General features: G+C 43.1%; 2 protein-coding genes across 4 annotated transcripts in view; one reads left to right on the top strand and one right to left on the bottom strand.

Moving 5' to 3' along the window:
• Positions 1-1,199: 1,199 nt before the first annotated feature.
• On the top strand, positions 1,200-20,058 carry lig3 (ligase III, DNA, ATP-dependent). Of its 3 annotated transcripts, XM_047606842.1 has the most exons (21): positions 1,200-1,359; positions 2,630-3,194; positions 4,191-4,319; positions 5,765-5,980; positions 6,089-6,240; positions 6,992-7,158; positions 7,761-7,838; positions 7,930-8,098; positions 10,973-11,128; positions 11,949-12,080; positions 12,233-12,312; positions 14,138-14,225; positions 14,313-14,390; positions 14,476-14,599; positions 16,662-16,804; positions 16,892-16,966; positions 17,282-17,428; positions 17,849-17,999; positions 18,743-18,822; positions 18,907-18,990; positions 19,426-20,058. In XM_047606842.1, the coding sequence occupies exons 2-21, from the start codon at positions 2,651-2,653 to the stop codon at positions 19,657-19,659; spliced, it is 3,027 nt and encodes a 1,008-aa protein (XP_047462798.1). In that variant the 5' UTR covers positions 1,200-1,359; positions 2,630-2,650; the 3' UTR covers positions 19,660-20,058. The 3 variants fall into 3 exon arrangements, with proteins under 3 accessions (XP_047462798.1, XP_047462797.1, XP_047462799.1); XM_047606841.1 differs by having other exon boundaries at positions 18,743-18,990; XM_047606843.1 differs by lacking the exon at positions 1,200-1,359 and having other exon boundaries at positions 3,055-3,194; positions 4,136-4,319; positions 18,743-18,990.
• rad51d (RAD51 paralog D) overlaps positions 19,537-23,615 on the bottom strand; it is a 23,343-nt gene continuing 19,264 nt past the window's right edge. Inside the window, exons 8-11 of the mRNA XM_047606845.1 lie at positions 22,979-23,049; positions 22,327-22,494; positions 20,611-20,756; positions 19,537-19,652 (exon numbers count right to left, since the gene is read on the bottom strand). Of these exons, the coding sequence (XP_047462801.1) occupies positions 20,661-20,756; positions 22,327-22,494; positions 22,979-23,049 (335 nt within the window). The 3' untranslated portion in view covers positions 19,537-19,652; positions 20,611-20,660. The remainder of the gene's footprint in view (positions 19,653-20,610; positions 20,757-22,326; positions 22,495-22,978; positions 23,050-23,615) is intronic.

Below are 23,615 nucleotides of genomic sequence, written 5' to 3'. Positions count from 1 at the left end.
TTGGTATTGGATGAACTGTTATCTTTAATTAATTATGTATGGAAAGAGAGGATTCTCCCTATTGTTCTTGGATATGAGCAGCGATAGCTCTAATTCTAAAACCTGGGAAAGGTGCCTCCAGAGCAGAATCATATAGACCTATTGCACTAACGTCAGTGCTCTGTAAAATTATGGAAAGGAAAGCCTAGTGTATAAATTAGAGAAAGAAAGATGGTTAACTTACATACAAAGCGGCTTTCGGAGAGGAAGAAATACTATGGATTCTGTGCTCTCCCTTGATACAGATATAAAGAAAGCAATGGTTAACAAAGGAGTAGCAGTGGCCGTTTCTTTAGACACTGAAAAAGCAGATATGCTGTGGAGAGAGGGCCTGGTTATCAAACTATATGAGGCTGATATTAGAGGATGTATGCTAAACTGGATTAAAAACTTATTGCAAAAGAGAAGAATTCAAGTGAAGATCGATAACTCTTTCTCTGAGGGTGCTAACATTGAAAACGGCACCCCCCAAGGAAGTGTAATAAGTCCTGTGTTATTTAATATTATGATAAATTATACATTTCAAGATATTGAAAGAATATTAGAAACATTTGAAAAGAGGAATTTGGGGGCTCGTCCAGATCTTGCTATTGAATTATTAATACTGTTGTAGAGAATTGAAAAAGCAGGAGTGTCAGTCAGGTTTCTCTGGGTGCCTGCCCATGTGCATGTGAATGGAAATGAGACAGCTGATAAGGCAGTTAAACTGGCTCTAAGAAGCAAGACTGACTTGTTGGTGGGTATGGGAGTGAGTGAGTGGCAATCTGCCATCAAAGTCAAGTGTACAGCACTGTGGCAGAAGCAGTGGGAGAGTTAGGAGAAAGGGCAACACTTTTTCTCTATACAGAACAAACCTAAAGTCTAAAAAGTGCCATCTTGGAAAAGGAAGGAGACAAACTGTAACAATGACAAGGTTATCAGGTTATGACATTGTGGTTTGTTGTGGGATCTGTCAAAGATGGGGAAACATCAGCAAAACACAACAGACTGTGGAACATGTCTTAATGGAGTGTCTCTTCTATAAGGAACAAAGACGGCAGCTGTTCGCTGTGGTATCAGAATAGACAGTATATCTCTGAAACACCTTTTAAATCCGTCGGAAAACCAGTCCCAGATTATGACCGCAGTCCTGGTTTTTTACAAGAACTACAGGAATTCTCTCCATTTGATGCACTGCCATGACTAACTGGTGAGAGGGAGCAGTATCAAGCAAGGCATCGAGCCTGCCGGAAAAGGAGCAGAAGAAGAAGAAGCACCGTTGCCTAACAACAATGGGAAGACTTTAACCCGTGATATAACAAATTTCTCGACTTTTGTAAGGTACAGTAGCAGTAGATATATGGGCTTAGACGTATCGGCGACCTGTGAAATTATGTGGATATCTTTTGTGGAACCTTATAGCTAGCTGCGTTAGCTTTTTGCAAATGTGTGGATAAGACTGTGGCTAATGCTAATAGGCTAATATCAATTGCCTTCGTGTCACTAAACTCACACTTATCTTGTAAATTGGACGCTTACAGTTGTGGGAAATGCAAGCGGCACAGTCATCAAACTCGCAGGCAATGTTAACTATGAAATATAGTTTTCAATTAAAATACGAAGAAGAGAGAGAGATCAGTTTGTTACACGCTAAGTTCCATTCTTTTGTAAACAGCTTTGTGATGCACAATGTGTAAGCCATGTGACTCAGTGCAGTGTGATAGCTAACATGAGTAGGCATATGGCAAAATTGTCAAATGGCATTCTGTGGACTCTGGACTCACCATGTGCAGTAATTTGTGTGCAATAATTTCCCGCGGTGCAATGCCCCATATTCAGTGTTATTATAGAGCAACATAAGTGAACACACACACACACACACACACATATATATATATATATTACATTGATGCCTGTATTCTTATTATAATTGCCTACATACTCTTACTTATTCTTATTTATACATTGCTCTTTGTTCTTAACACTGATACAGTTTGAGTAGGAGCTGCTGTAAAGAAAAGTAATTTCCCTCTGGGATCAATAAAGTAATTCTGATTCAGTTTTTTTTTTTGTTTTTTTGTTTTTTTAAGATTCTGATCAATAGAGCAGGTGGTCATTTGGGTCAATAAAACAGTTGTTAGTAAGGAAGTAAAAAGTAGGAAATAATTGTAAATACTAACGAATACACTCCAAATTTTGGATGGAACCTTTTCACCTACTGTTTGCGCCTCTTTGTAACTTGGATCCTATTTTAATCATTAAATCTCCTTGGACTCAGTTACTGCACATTTGGAAAGGTCTTAAAACACATCGATTTCTCCAAAAAGTATTAAAAAGACTTAAACTGACAAAAGCCTCACATCTTGTTTCTTGCTTGATGTTGTTAGTTTTTTTTTTTCTCCGATGCTTGTTGAGGTAAGCTTTGCATTAATTGAATGAATGAAACTGTGTGACTAGAAATTATTTGTTATATTGTGCTGGGAAGTGCAAAAAAAAAAAAAAAAAATGTGTGTGTATACACACATGATGGACACTGGCCATATCACATTACTATTATTGGGGTTCCATCATACAACTCTGACCATTTTGTCATTTGTTTTGTTTTCTTTAGGTTCTAACTGGTCAGGACTGGATGCAGAGACCCCTTATTTTCTTTGTTCACCAGACTGTTTGTTCAGGCTTGCAACCTCTTGTTAGGCGTCTGCAACTCTTGAAGTTGTCTAGAGCCTTTTCTTTGTCTACATGCTCTGAGCATCTACCTTTGCCTGTTCACTCGCTACATTTTTCCGGGGAAGTCCGCCAGCTTTTCTCGGCATCTCACAACCGCGGCTTCCTCCAAAACCTTTCTCCCTGGTCCTCCCTGCGCCGGTGTTTCTCCGAGGAGTCAGACATGTCAGAACAGAGGTTCATCGTGGAATATGCCAAACGCGGCACAGCGGGATGCAAGAAATGCAAGGACAAAATCCAGAAGGGCATAGTACGCATAGGCAAAATTGTACCAAACCCTTTCAGTGAGTCTGCAGGCGAGATGAAAGAGTGGTACCATGTGAAGTGCATTTTTGAGAAGCTGGAAAGGGCGAGAGCCACCACAAAGAAGATAGAGGACATCACAGATCTGGAGGGCTGGGAGGAGCTGCAGGACGAAGACAAGGACCTCATCAATAAACATGTTTCAGGTACAACAGATGCACTAGGAATTACTCTTTTAGGCTAATTGTTTGTAGTTCTATTAACAACATGGGAGCTTGCTTTGTGTACATGTGTGTTTCTATTAGAATATTTTCAAGAAAAGCCTCTAACGTACTGCATGCTCCAAAAAAACATGCTGTATTTACATCGCAAACTGTGCAGAGGAGGAGGGCTCACTCAGCTATGTGCTTTGGCCAACTGATGGTATTTGAGACTCGGTGTAGTGGTTGTCGAGAAAACCACCAGGCATAGCTTTTAAGTTGAACTTAACGCTCAAAAGACCTTTTTCTTTAGGTCAAGGAGGTTTGTTTCAGCTTCAGCTTACCATTCACAGCGTTAACCCCTAAACTACAGGGTGTGCTAAGGTTAACTTTTTTTTTGTGTGTGTGTCCTTTCATCGCCCCCTGTGAACCTCTTGCCCTTTTATGGAGCCTTCAAAAAGATTGTTTTTACCAATTACTGGAATCAATACACATATCATGTATTTAGAAAGGGAGCAGAGGTTTCATTTCTGTGTTGATGGTAACTTATCAATCCTGCACAGCCAGTTAAATGATCCACTCATCCATGTAGTAGATAATGAAAACAACCCACAATGTTCCAAAGTGCTACTGTTATAATTGGTTTTAAAGTCATGGTTTCAATCTGGTTTATGATTTGTTTGACTTTACTGCGCTGCCTCAGCAGGCGTGCCTCTGTTATAACACCTCATGTCCACTTACCTGTTGAACCAGCGCTAGTAAGTAATGAGCTTAACACTCCCTGAGAGCATGCGAACACGTTTACTAGTTCAACTGGAGGCTTCAAGACTAAAAGAATGAACAACAAAACAGACAAAATGACTGTGTACACTGTATGGTTCACATTATACTTTAAGGAAATATAGGAATGTGAGTGTGTGACGTTCTCATCTCTGTTCTCATTTCAGCCAGTGTTTTTACCTGGTTATTGTTTGCTCTGAAGCCATTAACCTCATGTTGCAGACCTGATGGCTAAAGTTAACGCGAGTCCCAAAAAGAAGGTGCAGGCCAAGATGAACACCAGCGGTCAGCTGAAGTCTCCCCCCGTCGACCCGTCGGTCAACGCGCCACGCAAGTTCTCAGGCTTCACGGGTAAGATGTGGCGTCCGGGGTTCGAATGGTTTCTTACGTGTTTGAAAGCAGCTCGAAAAAGGGAAGACGTGACAAAAAAAGTCACTGTTAAGGTAAATACGCGTTTGTTTTTTTTATAACGATAAACTGCAAACAGAAAGATCCAGAGCCAGGAATGAGAAAGTATAATTTGATTAGGTTCATGCCAGAGCTTTACGATGCCATGGTAACCAACAATAACCAACAGCATAAATGTTGACACTTGCATAGAACGTATGACATTATCCACAGTGCATAGTGGCCACAATCCAGCAACAGGATAAACAAACGAAAACATTGTAACTGAAATGAACCATAAACTGAAAAGGGAAACAGACGGATCATAGCATGCTGCACACGTGACGATACCGGACACAGACCAATGATAATCATGATAAAGGAAGGAAGGAAAAACAGACAAACAAAAAAGGAAACAAGGGCAATGATATTGAGAGGTGTGTGTTCACCTTGAGACCTTGTGCCCCTTCCAGTCAAAGTAACGTTCCCATTTCAAATTAAAACTCCATCCTATTCATGAGTCTTAGGTGATTTTTAAAAGCAGGAAGAACAATGACACAAAGATTTGGGAAAACGTCGGTGTATTAAACATCTAATTGTGCATTGGATGAACAAAACCAGATCTAAGTTTGTGTTAACCTGCGTCTCTAATAGAAGGTCAGGATTTTGCATTTAAAAAAGCAGCACTGTTGCCCAGTTGATTGCTAAGTTTTCTGTCAACCTTTTACCCCCGTCTCACTTCAGTTGCGTTGCAGACGTCTAAAAAGCATTTTAGGAAGTGAACAAACTGGAGCCAAACAGTCTTGACTGTAGCAAAACTATCTTCACAAACCCAGCAATAACAATAAAGGAAGTATGAGTATAACTGTGAAAACCAACAGTACGGTGTGAAGTCTGAGAGGCGCTAAACTAGACGAGTTCAGCCTGACTCAATTCTTATCAAATTGTGAGCCTGGTAACAATCTGGATTTCATTATGAGGCACGTTTTAAACCCATAAAGTGAAAAAAATTACCTCTGATTGGTTTTAAGGGGATCCAATTTCATGCAGACATTTAGTCGAAAACAACTTCAACTCTGCGGAGCTCAGATTATGTGTGCGGCTGCGTTGCTGTTACTCTTCTGTCCGTCACCACATAAAGCCCACCCAAACAATTTAATTAGCCTGTCAGATGTTGGTTGGAGCATAGTCAGTTGATAACAAAACAACTCCACGCCAACTTTCTATCACAGAAATTTTGTGGGTGGGGGACGTTCGAGCTGGTCCAGGCTGAGTTAAGCTATAATGTTGAAAATGCTTTTGGGATGTTGTGCTAAATCGCAAAATCGTTCCTCGGAATCTACACTAATCCTTTGAAAGAGGTCAGTGAGTTATAGTCTCACTCATCTATAATTCACTGTCTTTATCAGCTGCAAAGGCCGGCACTTCCAGCAGCCCCGGTCCGTCCTCCTCCCCGGCCAAAGCCAGCCAAGGCAGCGCCCTGTCCACCCAGCTCTGCGACCTGCAGCACAAGGACTGCCTCTTCAGAGAGTTCCGCAAGCTCTGCGCCATGGTGGCGGAAATCAACAGCTACAACTCCAAGACGCAGATTATCGAGAAGTTCCTCAGGAAGGGCTCCGGGGGAGGTAGGCGTGTCGTTGGTTTTTGTTTCGGTCATCGGGGGGGAAAAGGAGGAGGAGGAGGAGGAGGAGGAGGAGGATTTCTACGACCTTTAATCTTTTCTTCCATCATAGATAAGTTCCACGGGGATCTTTACCTGACGGTGAAACTGCTCCTGCCGGGGGTCGTGAAAAGCGTGTACAACCTCAACGACAAGCAGATCGTAAAACTCTTCAGCCGGATATTTAGGTGCAACCAGGACGACATGGTTCGCGACCTGGAGCAGGTGAAAGCTTAGAAAGTATAGCACGTAATATGAATGTGTGTTTACCCTCTAGTTATACTCACAGCTTTGCCCCATGATCTGTTATTGCTATCTGATATCTTTTTAATATTACAATCCAATTTTTAAATAATGAAACACATGTCCTCCCCTGGGGTTTCATAAAGGTTTTTCATATCTTCCATGTTGTTACAACCATCTCATGTAGTTTTCAGGAACTAAGGCATTTATTGTTAAAATTAAAGTTTAGCCCTAAAAAACGTACAATAGAGAATGACTCTCAGTTGGTTAAGATGGCAGATTAGGAACTAGAGGAATTAACAAAAGATCAGCTATGTCTGAGCGTTTATTATGCCACCAAAAATCAACCCTAATCAAATCAAAATCACCATGACTAACAATAAAAAAAATGACAGTAATGAAAACTAGGCTTAAAGCAATGTCCCATCCAAGAAACCAGGACCGGCCAGGAGAGGGTACTGACTGACCTGATCAGTCACGAAACTTTGCTTCTTTGACGTTAAACACCCGCCGGTAAAATAGAAAAGAAAGACGACGTGTTGGCGCTACAGCGATGGGGTTTTGATTTGTGTCTTATCTAAAATAAATAACAACAAATAGGCTTAGCTGAAGCCCAATTCAGTCCATTTAAAAAAAACAAAAAAACACCTGGATCCCCATCGATACCGATCTCTTGACACTGATCAGGACGTCCCTGTGACTCCTGTTTAATACTGTCCTTTTCCTTTTTAAGGGTGACGTGTCCGAGACAGTGAGGATGTTCTTCGATGAGAGTAAATCTTTCCCTCCAGCTGCCAAGAGCCTCCTGACCATCCAGGAAGTAGACGCGTCCCTGACCCGCCTCGCTCAGCTGACAAAGGAGGACGAGCAGCAGAACGAGCTGGAGGCGATCGCCAAAAAGTAATTCAGCCCATAATCACTTTCATGTCGGGTAATAAAACAGAGCAGGTACGGTAATTCGTCCAAGTGACACCAGGAAGTGTGACTCACCGCGTCTTTTGTGGCTGTCTTTGATTTCAAATTGCTCAGTAAATTCCAGTGAGGCCTTTCATGATATCTGTTTGCGGTGTTTGGTACAACAGTTTGTTGTTGCCTTTTTTTTTTTATTGTTTGCTTTTTTTCAGTTTCTCCTTTGTAGATTGCCAGCCGCGGGCACATCTAACACACACACAAATTAAATAGATGTCTTTATTTGACATTCCAGCATCCACGGAAGGAAAGACGGCCTTTATTTGGCATAAATTGTGTTTTGCAGGCGGTAAACGGAAAGACGCATTGTTTTGCGATGCATTGAATGAAAGGTCTAATTTTGTCATTAATGAGGCTGTACAGGCCATTTGAATTGAAATTGTGTTCCTTAAATATTCGCCTTCCAAGTTGCTTGTACTTTGTGAAATGCTGACAGTTTCTGTGAATCGCTTGTTTTAAACCCCTTCGGCTCTTTTAGTTTTATTTCTCCTCCCTAATCTGCTGCAATATTTTGCTTCCCCTCCTTATCCCAGATGCACCAGCAATGACCTGAAATGCATCATTCGACTAATTAAGCACGACTTGAAGATGAACGCGGGAGCGAAACACGTGTAAGTGTCTCAACGTGCGTAATGTTCTGTCAGCACGCCGCAGAAAAGGGTCATTTTTACCACAGCCTCTCTCCACCGCCGCCTCACGCAGGCTGGACGCCGTGGACCCCAACGCTTACGACGCCTTCAAGGCCTCGCGGAATCTCGGGGACGTGATCGAGCGCGTGTTGAGGAACCAGCAGGAGGCGTCCAACGGCTCGGGGCCCAGGAAGCTCCTGACGATAGAGGCGTCGCTGATGACCCCCGTCCAGCCCATGCTGGTGAGTGCCGTCGCAAAAAAAAAAAGCGCACAGCCAAAAACGTTCTCTGTCATTGTATCTAAATTATTCCCGTTCCCATATTTATAGCACGTTTCGTATTGATGACATTTGATTTTTCACACCTCGCAAATCACACGAGACGCGAGAGCAAATTAAACTAACTCCGGATTTCATTGTGCGTCGCGTATACGGCAATAAGGTAACACTACAATAATCTCTTTTTGCTGCGGGGCACGGCGCTGCGTGGAAAATAAACCGAGTAAATTAGAAATAGATTTCAAGATAAAGGCTCCAATTGTGGCTTTAATGTGTTCGGTTCTTGGGGAATAAAGATGATGGTAACAATACAGAAATAAAAGATGTTGTTGAGTTAATTTAATGGCTTTGTCATTACAACAAAGCCAATGTTAGGTTTCTTTATGTTTGCTCAGAGGCTTCAAATAGATTTAAACACTTGAGTTGAACTAATGTCCTGCAGAGCTTACGTTTGAATGGAGTCAGTTTGGATTATACATCTAGTCTAAAGAAATCAGTGGCACCACGAGGGGTGAACATGAGGTGAACATGTGTTTGAAAGGATGAAGGAAGCTGGAATCCATCTGTTTCTGTTGGATGAGTTCAGAGTTGCCAATTGAGTTGGGAGGCGGAGTTTCTTCTTCTTCTGCTTTACTCACGTATCACGTTGTATTGTGATGGATCTTATCAAATCAGTTAGTGGTCAGAGTGATTTCAGTTCGTTGGGAAACTCCAAGTCATGTGAGTTTCAGGTGGGCATCACCTGCTAATAAATACATGACAGGCCCGGCCAATTCAATACAAGCATTACAGTTCATTTGAAATATCCAATTTGTTGCTGACCATGTCCATCCCTTTATGACCACAGTGTACCATCTTCTGACGGCTACTTCCAGCAGGATAATGCACCATGTCACAAAGCTCATATCATCTCAAACTGGTTTCTGGAACATGACGATGAGTTCACTGTGCTCCAATGGCCTCCACAGTCACCAGATCTCAATCCAATAGAGCAACTTTGGGATGTGGTGGATGTGCATCCGACAAATCTGCAGTAACTGTGTGATGTTATCATGTCATCATGGACCAAACTCTCTGAGGAATGTTTCCAACACCTTGTTGAAAGAATTAAGGCAGTTCTGAAAGGAAAAAGGGATCCAAACTTTTACTAGCAAGGTGTACCTAATAAAGTGGCCGGTGAGTGTATATCTCATCAGAAATCTTGCTTTTCTGAGGCAAATCAAAACAACAAAGCGAGATGTGGAACTGTGGAAATATCACAAATCCAATCCAATGACTCCAATGAGTGAAATCTATTTCATTAACCAATCCAAATAGTTTCAAACCCCAAATATCTATGAATCAATAGATTTTTAATTAAATCTAATCACAATTGCATGCATTCACATTAGGTCAAAACTCCACAAAATGTAGAGAAAAAAAAATCGAATATTTGCGTAGTTTCCAGTTGTTTTCCCGTCTCTCGACAGCCCCACAGACGGCAGCTGGACCTTACAGATAACCTTGCGCAGCAAAAAACGCACGACTCCCTCGAATCCCTCTGCGCAAATGCAAATGTTAATTCAGCACGATTCCAAACGTGTCCTCCCGAAATCCTGCAGACCATTAAATTGCACATTACACAGCAGACTTTTAATTACGCTGTTTAAAAAAAAAAAAAAGGAGGAGAATGGAAATTTCACTGCAGCTGTGTCACATTTTGGGTTACAAATGATTAGCGCAGTCAATTTCCTAACTATCCACGGGCGTGCAGCTGCAGTCTGGGTCATCGGTCTCAACTTTATTCTCCTCTTACCATTAACTCGCGGACGAAGACGAAGAGCTGCATCTCTGTCTGTTACTGAACGTCCGGTAGAGTAGAGTGGAGTGGAGTTGGGCGAAAGTAATTTGATTGTGCTCTAAAGAGTATCGAGTGAACATGCAGCCACATCGCCCCCCCCCCATCATGATTAGTGTAAGAAGTCAATATTACAACACTGCATACACCGATCATAACATGGCATAACATTATGACTGCTGACAGGAGAAGTAAATGACAGTGAGCATCTTGTTACAAGTTCTGCTGGGAAACTTTTGGACCTGGCATTCATTCGCGTGGATGTTACTTCGACATGTAGCACCGCGTTAGACAAGACCAGACACCCCCCACCCCCATAGCAACGGCTGACACACACAGACGCGACAAAAACGCTTTAGGAATAACTCGGAAAACATGAAAAACAGCACAAGGTGTTGACCTGGCCTCCGGATTCACTGGATCCCGAACTGATCAAGCATCTGTCAAATGTTCCTCAGAGGCCCCGCCCCTAAAAGAACCCCCGCTAACACCATTCGCTGATGAGCCACAACTGTTTTTGGAGGCACAAGGGAGATCTACACAATATTAGGAAGGTGGTCATAATGTTATGCCTGATCAGTGTATTGGTACAGTGCTGAGAGGGATGAAGGGAACCAGGCTTATGATGTTGATTCGTTTTTGTTGTTGTGTGTTGTTGCTCTTTTGTGAGCCTTGTTTACTACCGTTTTGACCCACATCCACCCAGCGTCTGATTGGTCACATGTTATCTGATCAAGCCACAGCCCGAGCACCTAAAATACAACCATTAACCCCCTAACGCGAGAGAGATCCGAGTGTGTTGTCAGTGCTGGTGCACACGGCCATTAAAATAAGATTCAAATTGTTATGCATCATAATGATCCTTGACAAATTTCCATTTAAATCAAAGTCCGAGAGAACAGCTTTTCGCTAATGACCCGACCACAAGAAAACTTTTAATGAAAATGAGCTCTGAATAAGCACGCTGCTGAGAGTGATTATTTCCCCTTTTGTGATTTCAGGCGGAAGCGTGTAAATCCATCGAGTACGCCATGAAGAAGTGCCCCAACGGGATGTACTCCGAGATCAAGTACGACGGAGAGCGCGTGCAGGTCCACAAGAACGGAGACAGCTTCAGCTACTTCAGCCGCAGCCTCAAACCCGTGCTGCCTCACAAAGTCAGTGTTATCGCGCGCGCAGACAAACGCTCAGGGCCCGCGGCCCGTGAAGCCATTTGCTGATTAGTGTGACGATGCACTTTAGAGCGGGATGTCTTTCGGGTTCGCCTCTGCGGGATTAGTGGCCCGGAGGTGTGTTGTTTTCGCAGCATGAAATTCCGACTTTTCCCGCGGTGATATTCCAGCGTTTGCTTTCTCAGCAAGAGCTTTCAAAACGCAGGGATAAATATTTCCACTTCACCTTCACCGGTGGTTTCGAGCCACTAGATGCTGCTGCTGTGCGCGTAAAGCGGCGCTCGCAGCAGCCTTGAAGGGAAAGCGGCACAAAGGCGCAGGACAGAGGAGCGCTTATCGCTCTCATCACGTTCGCCCTGCGCCGTCTCGGTGTCTGAGCGGCGTCCGCGGAGCAGTCTCAGCCCTCCAGCCTGAAGGTTGTTAGACGTTTTGCCTTGTGTGAGCGCCTCAGCCGTGCAGCTCATCAGCCAAATGGCTGATTATGCACCCTCAGCTGCTGTAATTAGCTAATTTATGTTAATGTTAGGTTAACATTCTGCAGGGGTGGGAATGGAGTCTAATTACAAAGGTCCAGGTTTCCTAATGTTTTTCCACTCTGATAAATGTTAACACTGTAGAACTGTTGGAATGGTCCCCCACAGCATGTGATGAAAGAGGGCGGCGGTGGAAAGAGGTCAAATATTTTTTAACATTTTTAATCTGGTTGGAAATGATGCAGCGTATTAATCAAATATAAAATGTATTTGGAAATAGTCGAGTGTGTTCAGTCTTCTTATTTCTACTGAACCCTGTGTCCATGTTTCAGGTGGCCCATTTCAAAGAGTTCATCCCTCAGGCTTTCCCTGGAGGCCACAGTATGATCCTGGATGCTGAAGTCCTCCTAATTGACACAAAGACCAGCAAACCCCTGCCCTTTGGGACCCTGGGTGTACACAAGGTAAGAACATCACAGCCGGTGTCTTTTTCTTTCTTTCTTTCTTTCTTTCTTTCTTTGTTTCTTTCTTTCTTCTTCCTTCTCCTCCACCGACATAGATTTTTTGTCTCGGGTCATTGTTGTCACACTTCTGTTCCTTTGTGTCCTCGCTTCAGAAAGCAGCCTTTCAAGATGCCAAAGTGTGCCTTTTTGTTTTCGACTGTATCTTCTTCAACGGCGTGAGTCTGATGGAGAGGTAATCATTTTTCTTTTTTTTCCTTCATCCACCGCCTAAAAAAAAAAAAAACATTACAACGAACAAAGAAAAACCCAAATGGAAATGATGCAAGCATTTAACCCTTTGACATTCCTCTGGGTCGTACATGGGACAGCAGCAGGTTTTTGAACCAATCAGAGCTGTGAACACGAGTTTTGTTTGAGTAAATGATCCATGCAATATGTAAGACAAAACAAACCAAAAAAAAAAAATCAGGCGAACCCAACAGATTCTTATTTTTTTGTTACTGTGCCAACTTTGATTACTCAATAGCACTTTTTTGATAGAAACGTCAGAGTCTTGACTTTCCAAAGAAACCAAGACCATGCACGAGCTCCAAAATGTTCATGAACAGGGTTCAGTTTACTGTGAGTATGTCCTAAATAGGCGTTTTTTTTTTTGCAAAAATGCTGGAATGATAAGAGGTTTAAAGATATTTAAGAGGAGTTCAGATATTTTTGCCAAACCTTGTGGTCTACTTTTGTATTTAGGTAGTCAGCTATTTTAATTCATTTAATATTCCTCAGACTTTATTCTGTTAGTAATAGTAGTTTCTAATACCCCAAAAAAAGATGAAGCGAAGGCAACTGGAGGGTTTCTCCTTTCAAAACATTTCATCGCTCATTAAAGTCCAGTTCTCAGTCTGTTCACTCTGTCTCTTTGTTTTTTGGATAAACTGCTCTGGATGACTGAAAACCTTCACAGACAGCGGTTTACTAACCTGCAGCCCTATTGTAGTAATGTCGGAGATCGTAATCCTGCGCTAATCGGCCATGTCCGTAGTGACACAGCGAATTACTTAAACCCTATTTCTCGTAACACAGAGTTCCTCTGATTTGTTCCTGTCTTTTTTCTGCCTCTTGTCACTTAAGAATTCAGAAGGATGTGCTGTGAATCAGAGTCTGGACGGACGTTAGGGTGCAAAGTGGAAATGGTGCTGACCCATTCACCCGTTTAGATGGATGAAATCATTTAATTCGAGCGTTAATGAGCTCACCTGCAAAGGTGGGCTGATTTAAATGCCACCAGGTCGATTGTAATTTCTTCCTCGGGATAAATAGTCTCATCACATTATGTTTTATTTTTAAAAAGCTGTTTTTTTTATTACGCATTAGAATTTGCAAAATCTAAAGCTGTCAAAAAGTTGGTGGCAGAGGAAAGTAACGAAGACATAATCATGGATAGTAAATTTGAACAAAAAAACAATTATCTCGTGCGATTGCGTCACATGAAACACAGACATAGTCTAGTAGTAATATCTGAATCACATGACGTCCTCTGGTAAAACGAATCCATTGCAAATAGAGCTTAACAGGGCGACTGTGGATCCCTAAAACTCACAGCTCGGTCAATCCATCTTTGAAAGTTTGTTAAAATGCTGCTAGTTGTATGTTTTCTTGTGACTGTTGGTTGAAAGTCTTACAGATGCGCTGAAAGGTCAAACATTAAACATAGAAAACTTTAAAAAATATTTTCTTTAGTTTGCTCTTAAACCAACCCTGGCTCACCGCAACATTTAGCTGTAACTGTAGCCGACTAAAATTAAACTGGTCCAGCACCAAGATCCCTCTGAACTATTTTCAGGCTTTTAAATGAAATAAAAATATGACTTAATGAAAGTACTGAACATAACATCCCTAAACTGACACGTACTCAGATATAAAGATGAAAACTGGAGCGTATTTTCAGTTATTTTGCCGTCGTCTCACATTTAGAAATACGTTTTAGCTTTGTAATAGAGCTGTTTTATGTTAATTACACCACTGCTTGTCTTACATTTATCCGCTGGCGTCTTATTCTGCAGACCCCTGTGTGAGCGCAGGAAGTTCCTTCATGACAACATGGTGGAAGTCCCTAACAGGATCCTGTTCTCAGAGATGAAGCACGTCACCGTGAGTGTGACTCTGAATTCTACTTGTATAATTTATTAATCTGTAGCTCATGATGATTTGTGTGTATTTGTGTGTGTGTGTGTGCAGAGGGCGCGCGATCTGGCTGACATGATAACACGTGTCATCAGGGAGGGACTTGAAGGCCTGGTGCTCAAAGACCTAAAGGTGAGACGCCTTTAGTGTGGTAACAGGGATTAGATGTGAACATAAGGATACGTTAGAGCGTAACTCTTTATCTTGTGTGCATCAGGGAACCTACGAGCCAGGAAAGCGCCACTGGTTGAAGGTAAAGAAGGACTACTTGAATGAAGGGGCGATGGCGGACACGGCTGACCTGGTGGTGCTGGGAGCCTTCTACGGGAAAGGATCTAACGGTTTGTTAAGCTCTAACTAATAGAGCAGATTTGGAGGCTTTTACAGTTCTTGACGCTTCATCTTAAGGTCAGACGAACCAAACTGACATCAAAGAACTGTCATCCAAGGCTGACTACTACTACTAATACAGCAGAGGTGTCAGACATACGGATTGGAGGTGGAAACCTCCCATAGGGTCCAGTCTAGCTTTAGACATTATCTGCAATTTTTCAGTTAAATTACCCGCTATTCCTACCTTGTCCAGTAGGGGTCACACTTTTTTTAGTCAGATACATAGACTGTATATAAATACCTCCTTGCATTGGACAAACTGATGCTAGTTTCTTGGGGATATGGGCGGCGCCGTCTTTCGATTTTGGAGCCAGAGTCTGATCAGTATGGTGGAGCAACAACATGTTTGCCCCGACCACACTGACTCCAGGCTCACTCACTTTTTTGTTTAATTAATGCTACTATCTGCACTACCACCAGTTTCCAAAGAAATGTTAGGTTATTTTTTTTTTAAATTTATTTATATTTTTTTTACAACTCTCAACAACTGGTAGTTGCCATCATGTCAAATCCTGTTTCCATAGCGTCATATAACTAACTAAAATTAAACTTATCAAAACAACAAATTAACACTTGAACATGCATCAACATTATATTAACTTCCCCAAAATAACTGAAACCATCCTTGAAAAAAATGTATTTGACGTATATGTTAGTCTTTTATTTCAGCCCAACTCCCATCCACTAACATGGAGGAGGTGGAGCTTATGACCTATTACTGCAGCCAGACACCAGGGGGAGCTCTACTTGCTTTAGCTTCAACTTTAGCTGTTCTGCTGTTGTCTATATACAGTCTATGGTGAGAGACTTAACACAACACAGAGAACCAGGACTAAAGAGCCCTTAAAATCTTTCAGGTTGTATTTAAAATATTTTGTTAAGGGTAGTTAGTGAAGTTAAACATTTTCACAATTCTTTATTATTTATTGAGATTGGGCCCCTGGACTAAAATTCTAGATGATCACGTTTATGTGGAAACATCTGTGGATTTGAATGTGGTGCCGTCACAGCTTTTTATTCATTCTAACATAACAAAAGTTAGTTTGACTGCTAACTTTTAACAACGCCGCAGCCGTGACACTTGACATGTGAATGATATTAATCAAAATAACACGGTTTGAGATCAGATAACTTAATATTCAACATGAAAAAGCTCAAATATATACAGATGTTGTAATGTATTCAGACGGGACGGTGAAATTAATTGGGAACGCGAAATGGCTTGTGAAGAATATCCAGCTACAGCATGTTACATAAGGAGAGGATGCCGGTGGGTAAAACACAGGGGCAGAGAGTGTATGCGGGGCGTTGAGGAGGCTGGGTAATGAGCATATAACACAATAGGAAGATAATGAATGCAGTAACAAAAGGCACAAGTCTCAGAGCTAATGAAACGGCGTATGGTGTAGTGGGAAGACGAGCTAATGGAGCAGAAACCCCTCGTCACTACAGGCTGTGGGAAGGAAGCTGGTTTGGAGATGTTCTGCTAATAAAGGGTGTGCGTTGACGTCACCGCCGCCTGGGGCCACGCCCTCCTGAGTGGCAAAAACACAGTGAAATGTATCGGTAAAATACAGCGAGACTGGGAAAAATGTGGCTTATTAGATCAAATTAAGGACAATTGGACTTGGACCATTAAAAAATACAGCATAAATTAATATTACCTGACACTAAATATGAGCTACAACACCAGGTTTCTGTGCCTGGATTCCAGTTGTTTCTTTCTAATGCAGCAATCCATTTAATTATCTTTTCTTTGCAGATGATAAAATATAACTCTGCGACTGACTTGTTGTTACAGTCAATCACATATTTTTTCTTCGCATTTTTTTAAAACTAATTTTACAATTAAGATGGCATTAAAGTCTATGATTCAAACTAATGTGGCTAATCGCTATGTTCAATTGTCTTTTTACCACTCAGCGGCTGTAACCATGGAGACATTGCTTGCGGTGACATCACAGACACACCCTCTATTCTGCTTCTAATTCTTCTTCTTCTGTCCACCAGGGGGCATCATGTCCAGTTTTCTGATGGGCTGTTACGACCCGGACTCCAGGAAATGGTGCACCGTCACCAAGTGCTCCGGAGGCTACGATGACGCCATGTTGGCCCGACTCCAGAAGGAGCTGGATATGATCAAAATCAGCAAGGTCAGACAGGATCCACTGACAGGGCAGGCGTGGAATATTGAGCTGATGGGGAAAAATGAATCCTGTACGTGTGTTTTCTTCACACAGGACCCGAGCAAAATCCCCGGCTGGTTGAAAATCATCAAGAACTATTATCCAGATTTCATTATCCGCGATCCTGAGGTGAGATCTCCACTGTTCAGCACTATTGGCGTCTCCCAGCGGGGGCCTCGTTCATGCACCGCACCGTTACAGTATATCTGGGAACTGCAGACCTTTCCAACACAATAAGTCAGGAGCGTCTCTTTGCGTATGTCTGCATGAATTACTCTCACACGCTTGGAGATAGCGAGTAGCCGCTGTGCACAGCCAGGAGGTGCTTTTAATTTCACGAAATGCAGGATAAGATTTGAGACTTCTGCAACTAGTGATAAGTGCACTATTCCTTAAGCAGGAATTGTCATTTTTGTGTGGGTGTGTTTTTTCTCTTTTCTGCAGCAAGCTCCCATCTGGGAGATCACCGGCGCCGAGTTTTCCAAATCAGAGATGCACACGGCCGACGGCATCTCCATCCGCTTTCCCCGCATGACGCGCGTCCGTGACGACAAGGACTGGAAGAGCGCCACCAACCTGCACCAGCTGAAAGTACGATGTCACATGTATCATTAAGATCTAATTAGATGGCAATCGCAAACAACTCCTTGGACGTCAGGTTCTCGTAGGGATCCTCCTTCGATTACATTGTGTTGTATGATTGAAGGAGAAATGCTGGTGATAGGAGGAATGACATAATTACTGTGGAACAAAGCGTCTACAGGGCTGCATGAGATATGACTTGTAAAAGAGGAGGAGGAGATTTGTAGTCGTCCTCCAGACACTGACGAATGAGGTGAAATATTGGCCGAGGCAGTAAAACACGGCAGCGTTAAATTATTTGAATCAGTCACAGGAACCTCAATCTAACCCCCGCTACACCCCCCCCTCCGCCCCCACTCAACCCCGTGACACAGAAACATTACACCTGCTTGGCTGAATCCCGTGCTGTCGTTTCCTCCCTCTGACCAGGAGCTGTTCCGCATATCGAAGGAGAACTCGGACTTCAAAGTGACGGCGGGTCCGTCCGCCAGCAACGATGACAAGGGCTCGTCGGGAGGGGACAGCGGCGGGAACTCGCCGGCGCCCTCGTCCCAGCGAAGCGCTCCGGCCAAGAAGACGAGTAAGTGCACGACGACATCGAGGGCGGACGTAGGAGGCAAATAACTGAATAATTCACGTGCATTCACATGACGTCAGAATAATTGGAAAAATTAGTGTCCGAGTGGAAAAAAAAAACCCTGATACAAAACAACTGATACAGAGAAATAGTTGTACAATTAATCAGAGGCAAACAAATTCAACTGAATGGTGTTCAAGTGATGTGAATTCTTCTGTCCATCACCACGTTAAGCCCCGCCCTGATTATTTGGTTGGTCCAGTGGATCTTTTGCTTTTTCTGAGCGATGAAGCCCGTGCATAAGTGCAAAATACTGCAGTTCATCGAGTGGCTGCTTGAGGCCACTTGATATTAACCTTATTTATATCTGTAGGTATTTTTTTATGTATTCGTTTATTTTTAATTATGGCAGAATTGTTCCTCCATAGCCAAGCAGGTGCGAGTTGATTGTTTATCACTCACACGTTCTAGCAAATCCAGATTTGATGCTATGCTCTTATGTTTGTCCCAGAAATACTGGAAGAAACACTTTTTAAATGCATCTTGTTTGCAGCGTCCATGTTTCCTCATTTCAACGTAAAAGCACATGAGCAGACTCAGCATATTCTTTAGGTGAAAAGTAATCAAAAGATGTCTCCTTTTGTTTTAAAAGTCTTGTTTTATTAAGGTTTACAGATATATACAATGTCTTTAATAAAAAAAAAAAAAATAGAATATACAGTGATGTGTTTACATTCACTTCACAGGCAACAGCACTCCGCCCAAACCCAAGGTGGTGAAATCCCAGCCTCGCACCCCCGGCTCAGAAGCACCCAGTGCTAAGAAGGTACGTCCAGCACGCCCTGGGTGCAGCATTTCTCCCAGAGGGAGGAGCAGCCATGAACCCACTGTTGTGTCTGTTTACCACCAGGTGAAGAAGAGCGAAAACGTTCACAGCAACGGACAGACCAAAACGAAAGCAACCGCTCAAAAGCTGGAGCCGAGGAACGACAAGGTCAGTCAGCGCCGCTTCTTTAGCATAAATTAGTGACTTAGAGGAACAGTGAGTTGATCCTCCTTGTCTGTATCTATTATAACTTTGTCATCTCTGCTGAGAACTAAGGATATGGTGGAAAAACTCAAACAATTCCAATTAAAAATAGGATTTAACCAGATTATTTTTTATAGATGTAAGTGAAATGATGCTAAAAAAAATTATTTATCATCATTTTCATTAACCAGAACCTGCCACATCTGCCTCAGTGTTTTTGATTTCCTTCCATATTTGGATATTTCCTCAGACGTTTCATATGATCTCGATGAGTAAGGTTTACTGAGACATTATTAATTATTTTAGCTTCATCCCACAACCAGTTAAATATCTAACTAAGTCATCATAGCAATTAGGTAAGCGCTCTTCTTCCTCTGACCCGTGTTGTTCTCCGTGCAGACGCTGCTGGACATCTTCAGCGGGGTGAAGCTCTTCCTGCCCGGCTCCGTGCAGGACTTTGACAAACTGAAGCGCTACTTCGTGGCGTACGACGGAGACCTGGTGGAGGACTACGACGCCGCCTCGGCCACGCACACTCTGGCCGAGCCCGAAGAGGACAGCGAGGCCCGGAGAGTGTCACCCAGCTGGATCTGGGAATGTATCCGCAAGAGGCGCATCGTACCACCCTGTTAAAAAAAAAAAAAAAAAAAAAAAGAAGGAGAGAGAGGACAGAACACGTTTTATACACTGCATTTAAACAATAACTACTTCGACCACTATTTGGCAATGTTACAATACCGAGAGTATTCTCAGTTACCACAGTAACCTCAGGATATTTTTATTTCTCTGAACAAATCAGTATGAAGTACGGATGCAGTTTTTGCAGGTAGTGACGACATTTTTTGTTATGTACTTAAACATGATTACGGTGAATCATGAAACCCATTTTCTACCTAGCTTAGAGGACAAAATTGAGAAGGAACGTGCAGCTTATTTGAGGCTTTTTAATGGACACCAGACAAAAACATCATGAACCGAAAAACAAGTCTGAACCAGACGCTGAGAAAGAGAATAAATAATCTTCTGATGTCACTCCATTGTGGTTTATTCTTATTAACTTGTGCTTAGAGTGCTGCAGTAAAGAAATGCTATTGCAAATATTACCTCCTCTAAAGAATATGCCCTGAAGATTCCTGCTCATGTTCCAGATTTCACCCCCGTTATACGAGACCATTTTGCTCATTCTAAACTAAATACATCCACTTTGATTCTGGACCGCGAGGCTCTTTGTACGATGAGATGCTCCTACACATGAACGGCTTTTGAGGCTGATTCAGATTTGTCTCTTTTTATCCCCGGGGACGCTTCAGCCTTACGAAGGTGGCTGCGTGAAATGTTTGAATGTACCGAAGCTCACGCGGAGCAAAAAAAAAAAAAAAAAATCCACAAGAACCTGTCTCGCTCAGCCCTGGAAGACACACGTGAGAAAAGACTTTGTGTCAACAGGTTGAAATCTCGGGCCAGGGTGCTGTTTTTCGGCGCTAATAAGTGAAGCGGCGGGTTTTTAGTAATCGCTCGAGCGCTCGCCTGGAGCTTTGAAGACAAACATTTTCTCGCAAATCTGGTCCAGGAGCGTTCACGTACCTTTGGTCTGACATTGATGCGTGGGGGGGGGGGGATTAGAGCAGCTCTCATCAGGAATCCGTCTCATCCAGTTTCCTCTTTCCCGAGGACCCTTCTCCGGAGCGACTCCACCACTGCAAGTCGAACTCCTCTTTGATGTGACAGGGCTAAGAAGTGGAGCAGATGACAGTGTTGATTTTAGACCTAGTTAAACACGACTCCGCCGCGGCATGAAATATTCATGTCAGCTCAGTTCATCCAGAGCGTCGCTTGCTTTGTTTCACGCCGTGAAACCTCTCTGCGAGGACTCCGAAGTGTCTCGACGAATGCTGCGACGCGTCTCACCCTTTCCTCCACGATTAACGTGGATGTTCAGTCAACGCCTTCTAATCGTCATCAGGGCGTCAGAATCAAGGTGATTAAAGGTTGTCATCGAAACCGTAAAATGGACGATTTGGTGCAGGACGTTCTCCAAAATGTGGACAAATATATAACGGTGCTCGTGCTGAAGATACATAGATTGAAACAGAGGCTTTTGACAGTTCTCTTCAGTAAAAACGATGAACAAGCCAGACCCCGTTCTTATCAGAATATGAGTTTCAGTAACAGGTTGGGTTTTGTTATTGGGCCGTATTTCAACCGACACATGGAAAAATATACCTCTGCACACACTCGGTTCAAATAAAACTCCACGGCGACTCAGGCGACACGTTTGACTCCTCTGTCCATCACGGCATAAAATCCTCCCAAATCATTTAATTGGCTCGTCAGGTCTTTGCAGGAGCATAATCGGTTCCCAACAGAGGCAACAAAAGCTGCTCCGGCTTCCAGATTATTTAACAATCATTTAACAATCAAACGCAACCGCCTCAACCAGAACTTACAATCATTAGCTCTGAATAACCTTTTAAACTCTGGAAACGTTTGGACCTGGCATTGTTGTAGATTTTACTTAGATATGTAGCACCCACCTAGACCAGACCAGACCAGACCAGACGCCACCACCCCACAGCAATGACACTAAGGATACAACCTAAAAAAAAAAAAACAGCACAACGTGTTGACCTGGCCTCCAAATTCACTACATCCCGAACTCCTCCCCTCAACAACATCCTGTCACCAGACACCACAGGACGCCCTCAGAAGGCCCACGTCCATTCTCTGATGTCACAACTGTTTTTGGAGGCACAAGAGAGACCAAATATTAGTAAGGTGGTCATAATGTGACGCCTGATTGGCTGAGGCATGAGCAGGACTTACCCTTTAAGTCTCTACAGGGCAGCGTCAGCTCTAATGAGCAAACTTGAAAACAACGGCTTGAAAACATCAACTTTGAGAGAAGACCTGGAGAGGTCAAATCCATCCGAACGCGAGGGCTCATCAGGGTTTTTTTTTCCAATTTGTAAAAGTCCCGTTGACGGACAAGTGCGCGCGGCAGTCACAGTCTCCGGATAAAGAGTCCGAGTTTTCAGGGTCCAAACGAGCAGCTCCAGCCCGTCGCTATGAATAAGAATGATAACACGGCTACGCTTTCCCCATAAAGCATTTGACAGAAGTTGTTTTCGAAATGAAAATAAAGACGTGCCTTATCAAAGCGGACCCGTTTTTAAAAAGGGCAAACACGGCCCCGCCGCCTCCATTTTAACAAGATGTTTTGACAACGGCGAAAAAAAAAACAGCCCTGACAGAATAAACACAGAGCCGGGTGATGTGCGAGTCGACGCCCGCGCGCGGTACCTGTCTGGAGGACTTGATGAGCGAGGCGGAGCGCAGCGCGGACCGGCTGACAGCCGCGGCCCTCTCCACTCGCTCCAGCAGGATCCTGGTTCTGGGGATGTGACTCCACGACGCGCCGAGTCCCGGCTGCACTTCCCCGCTGCCACTTCTCGTTACATGGTTTGTTACCTGCGGGCCCAGACGCGTTCGCGTTTAGTTTTTTTCCACTCTCTTTCTCACACACACTCGGGGGGATTATAACAAATTTTCTGTCTGTTTTCTGGTTCCTTAAAGCTTAACAGAGATAATACGAGACTCAGAAGAGAGTAAAACATCCAGATTTTCCAACTTACACTCCAACAGGTTGTCAAATTATCTTCATCTCACCTCTAGCTGCTTCCTACTTTGAGGGGAAGGCGAATTCTTTTTGCTCAAATGTGAGCGGATCTCATTTTTAACCTACAGTTAACCGCGTCTAAAAGGTTCCTGACAGCAGCTGTTAGCTGAGTTGATGTTGTTTTCTCACTGAAGCCTAGTTGGAGGAATGTTTAGTTTTCATTTCAGGTGTCAAAAGCGATAACAAGAGGATGTGGTTTGTGGAGACCTGGGATTGACTCTGGAGGTGCACGGTGCGTTAAGAGCAGTGCGCCATCAGGGGCGGCGTCGTCCTTACCAAAACGGCAACGTTGAAGTCTTTTGCCATCGTCTTAAGAACTCCCGACACTTGTATCATCAAGGACATGCCTGGAGGCACAGGGGGTTGTAGAAAGGTTAGCGCGTGGGTGGAATACCTTGGCACTTCCTAAGTAATTCAACAGCAGCGGCTCAGATACAGAGATTTTTGCCTATATTTATATTTGTCTTCTTTAATTTTTCACCATTTTTTCTGTTAGCTTCTTCGTGCTCAGACATTTCTAGGATCACAGGATTAATTGTCCTAATGAGCGGTTGCCTGAGTTTTCCCGCATCTCTTTTTTCACCAATAGTTTCAACCAAATAACCGCAAAATTAGAAGGATTTCACATCAAGAAGGTTTGTAGTTCACTCAGAGGGCGAGGCTGAACAAGCTGCATGCAAGGAGCAGATCAGATCCCTTCATTGGTTGATTGGTGTTGACTTTATAGTTTGTTATGTGGTTCAATCCAGAGGGTTGTGCACGATATGTTTGGGTTATAACATTTACTTATTAAACTATAGCGTTTTTTTTTTTTTGGAAGCTCACACACATCACCACAGTTATAAAGATCCAATTACGGTGAGCCCGATCCATAAAACATAAACACGGCATGTACTTGATTAGCAAATATTAC

Source organism: Mugil cephalus, chromosome 15 (genome assembly GCF_022458985.1).
Source record: "Mugil cephalus isolate CIBA_MC_2020 chromosome 15, CIBA_Mcephalus_1.1, whole genome shotgun sequence".
In the NCBI taxonomy this organism is placed as follows: Eukaryota; Metazoa; Chordata; class Actinopteri; order Mugiliformes; family Mugilidae; genus Mugil; species Mugil cephalus.
The sequence above is the reverse complement of the archived record's forward strand: the minus strand, read 5'-3'. Positions and strand labels throughout refer to the sequence as shown.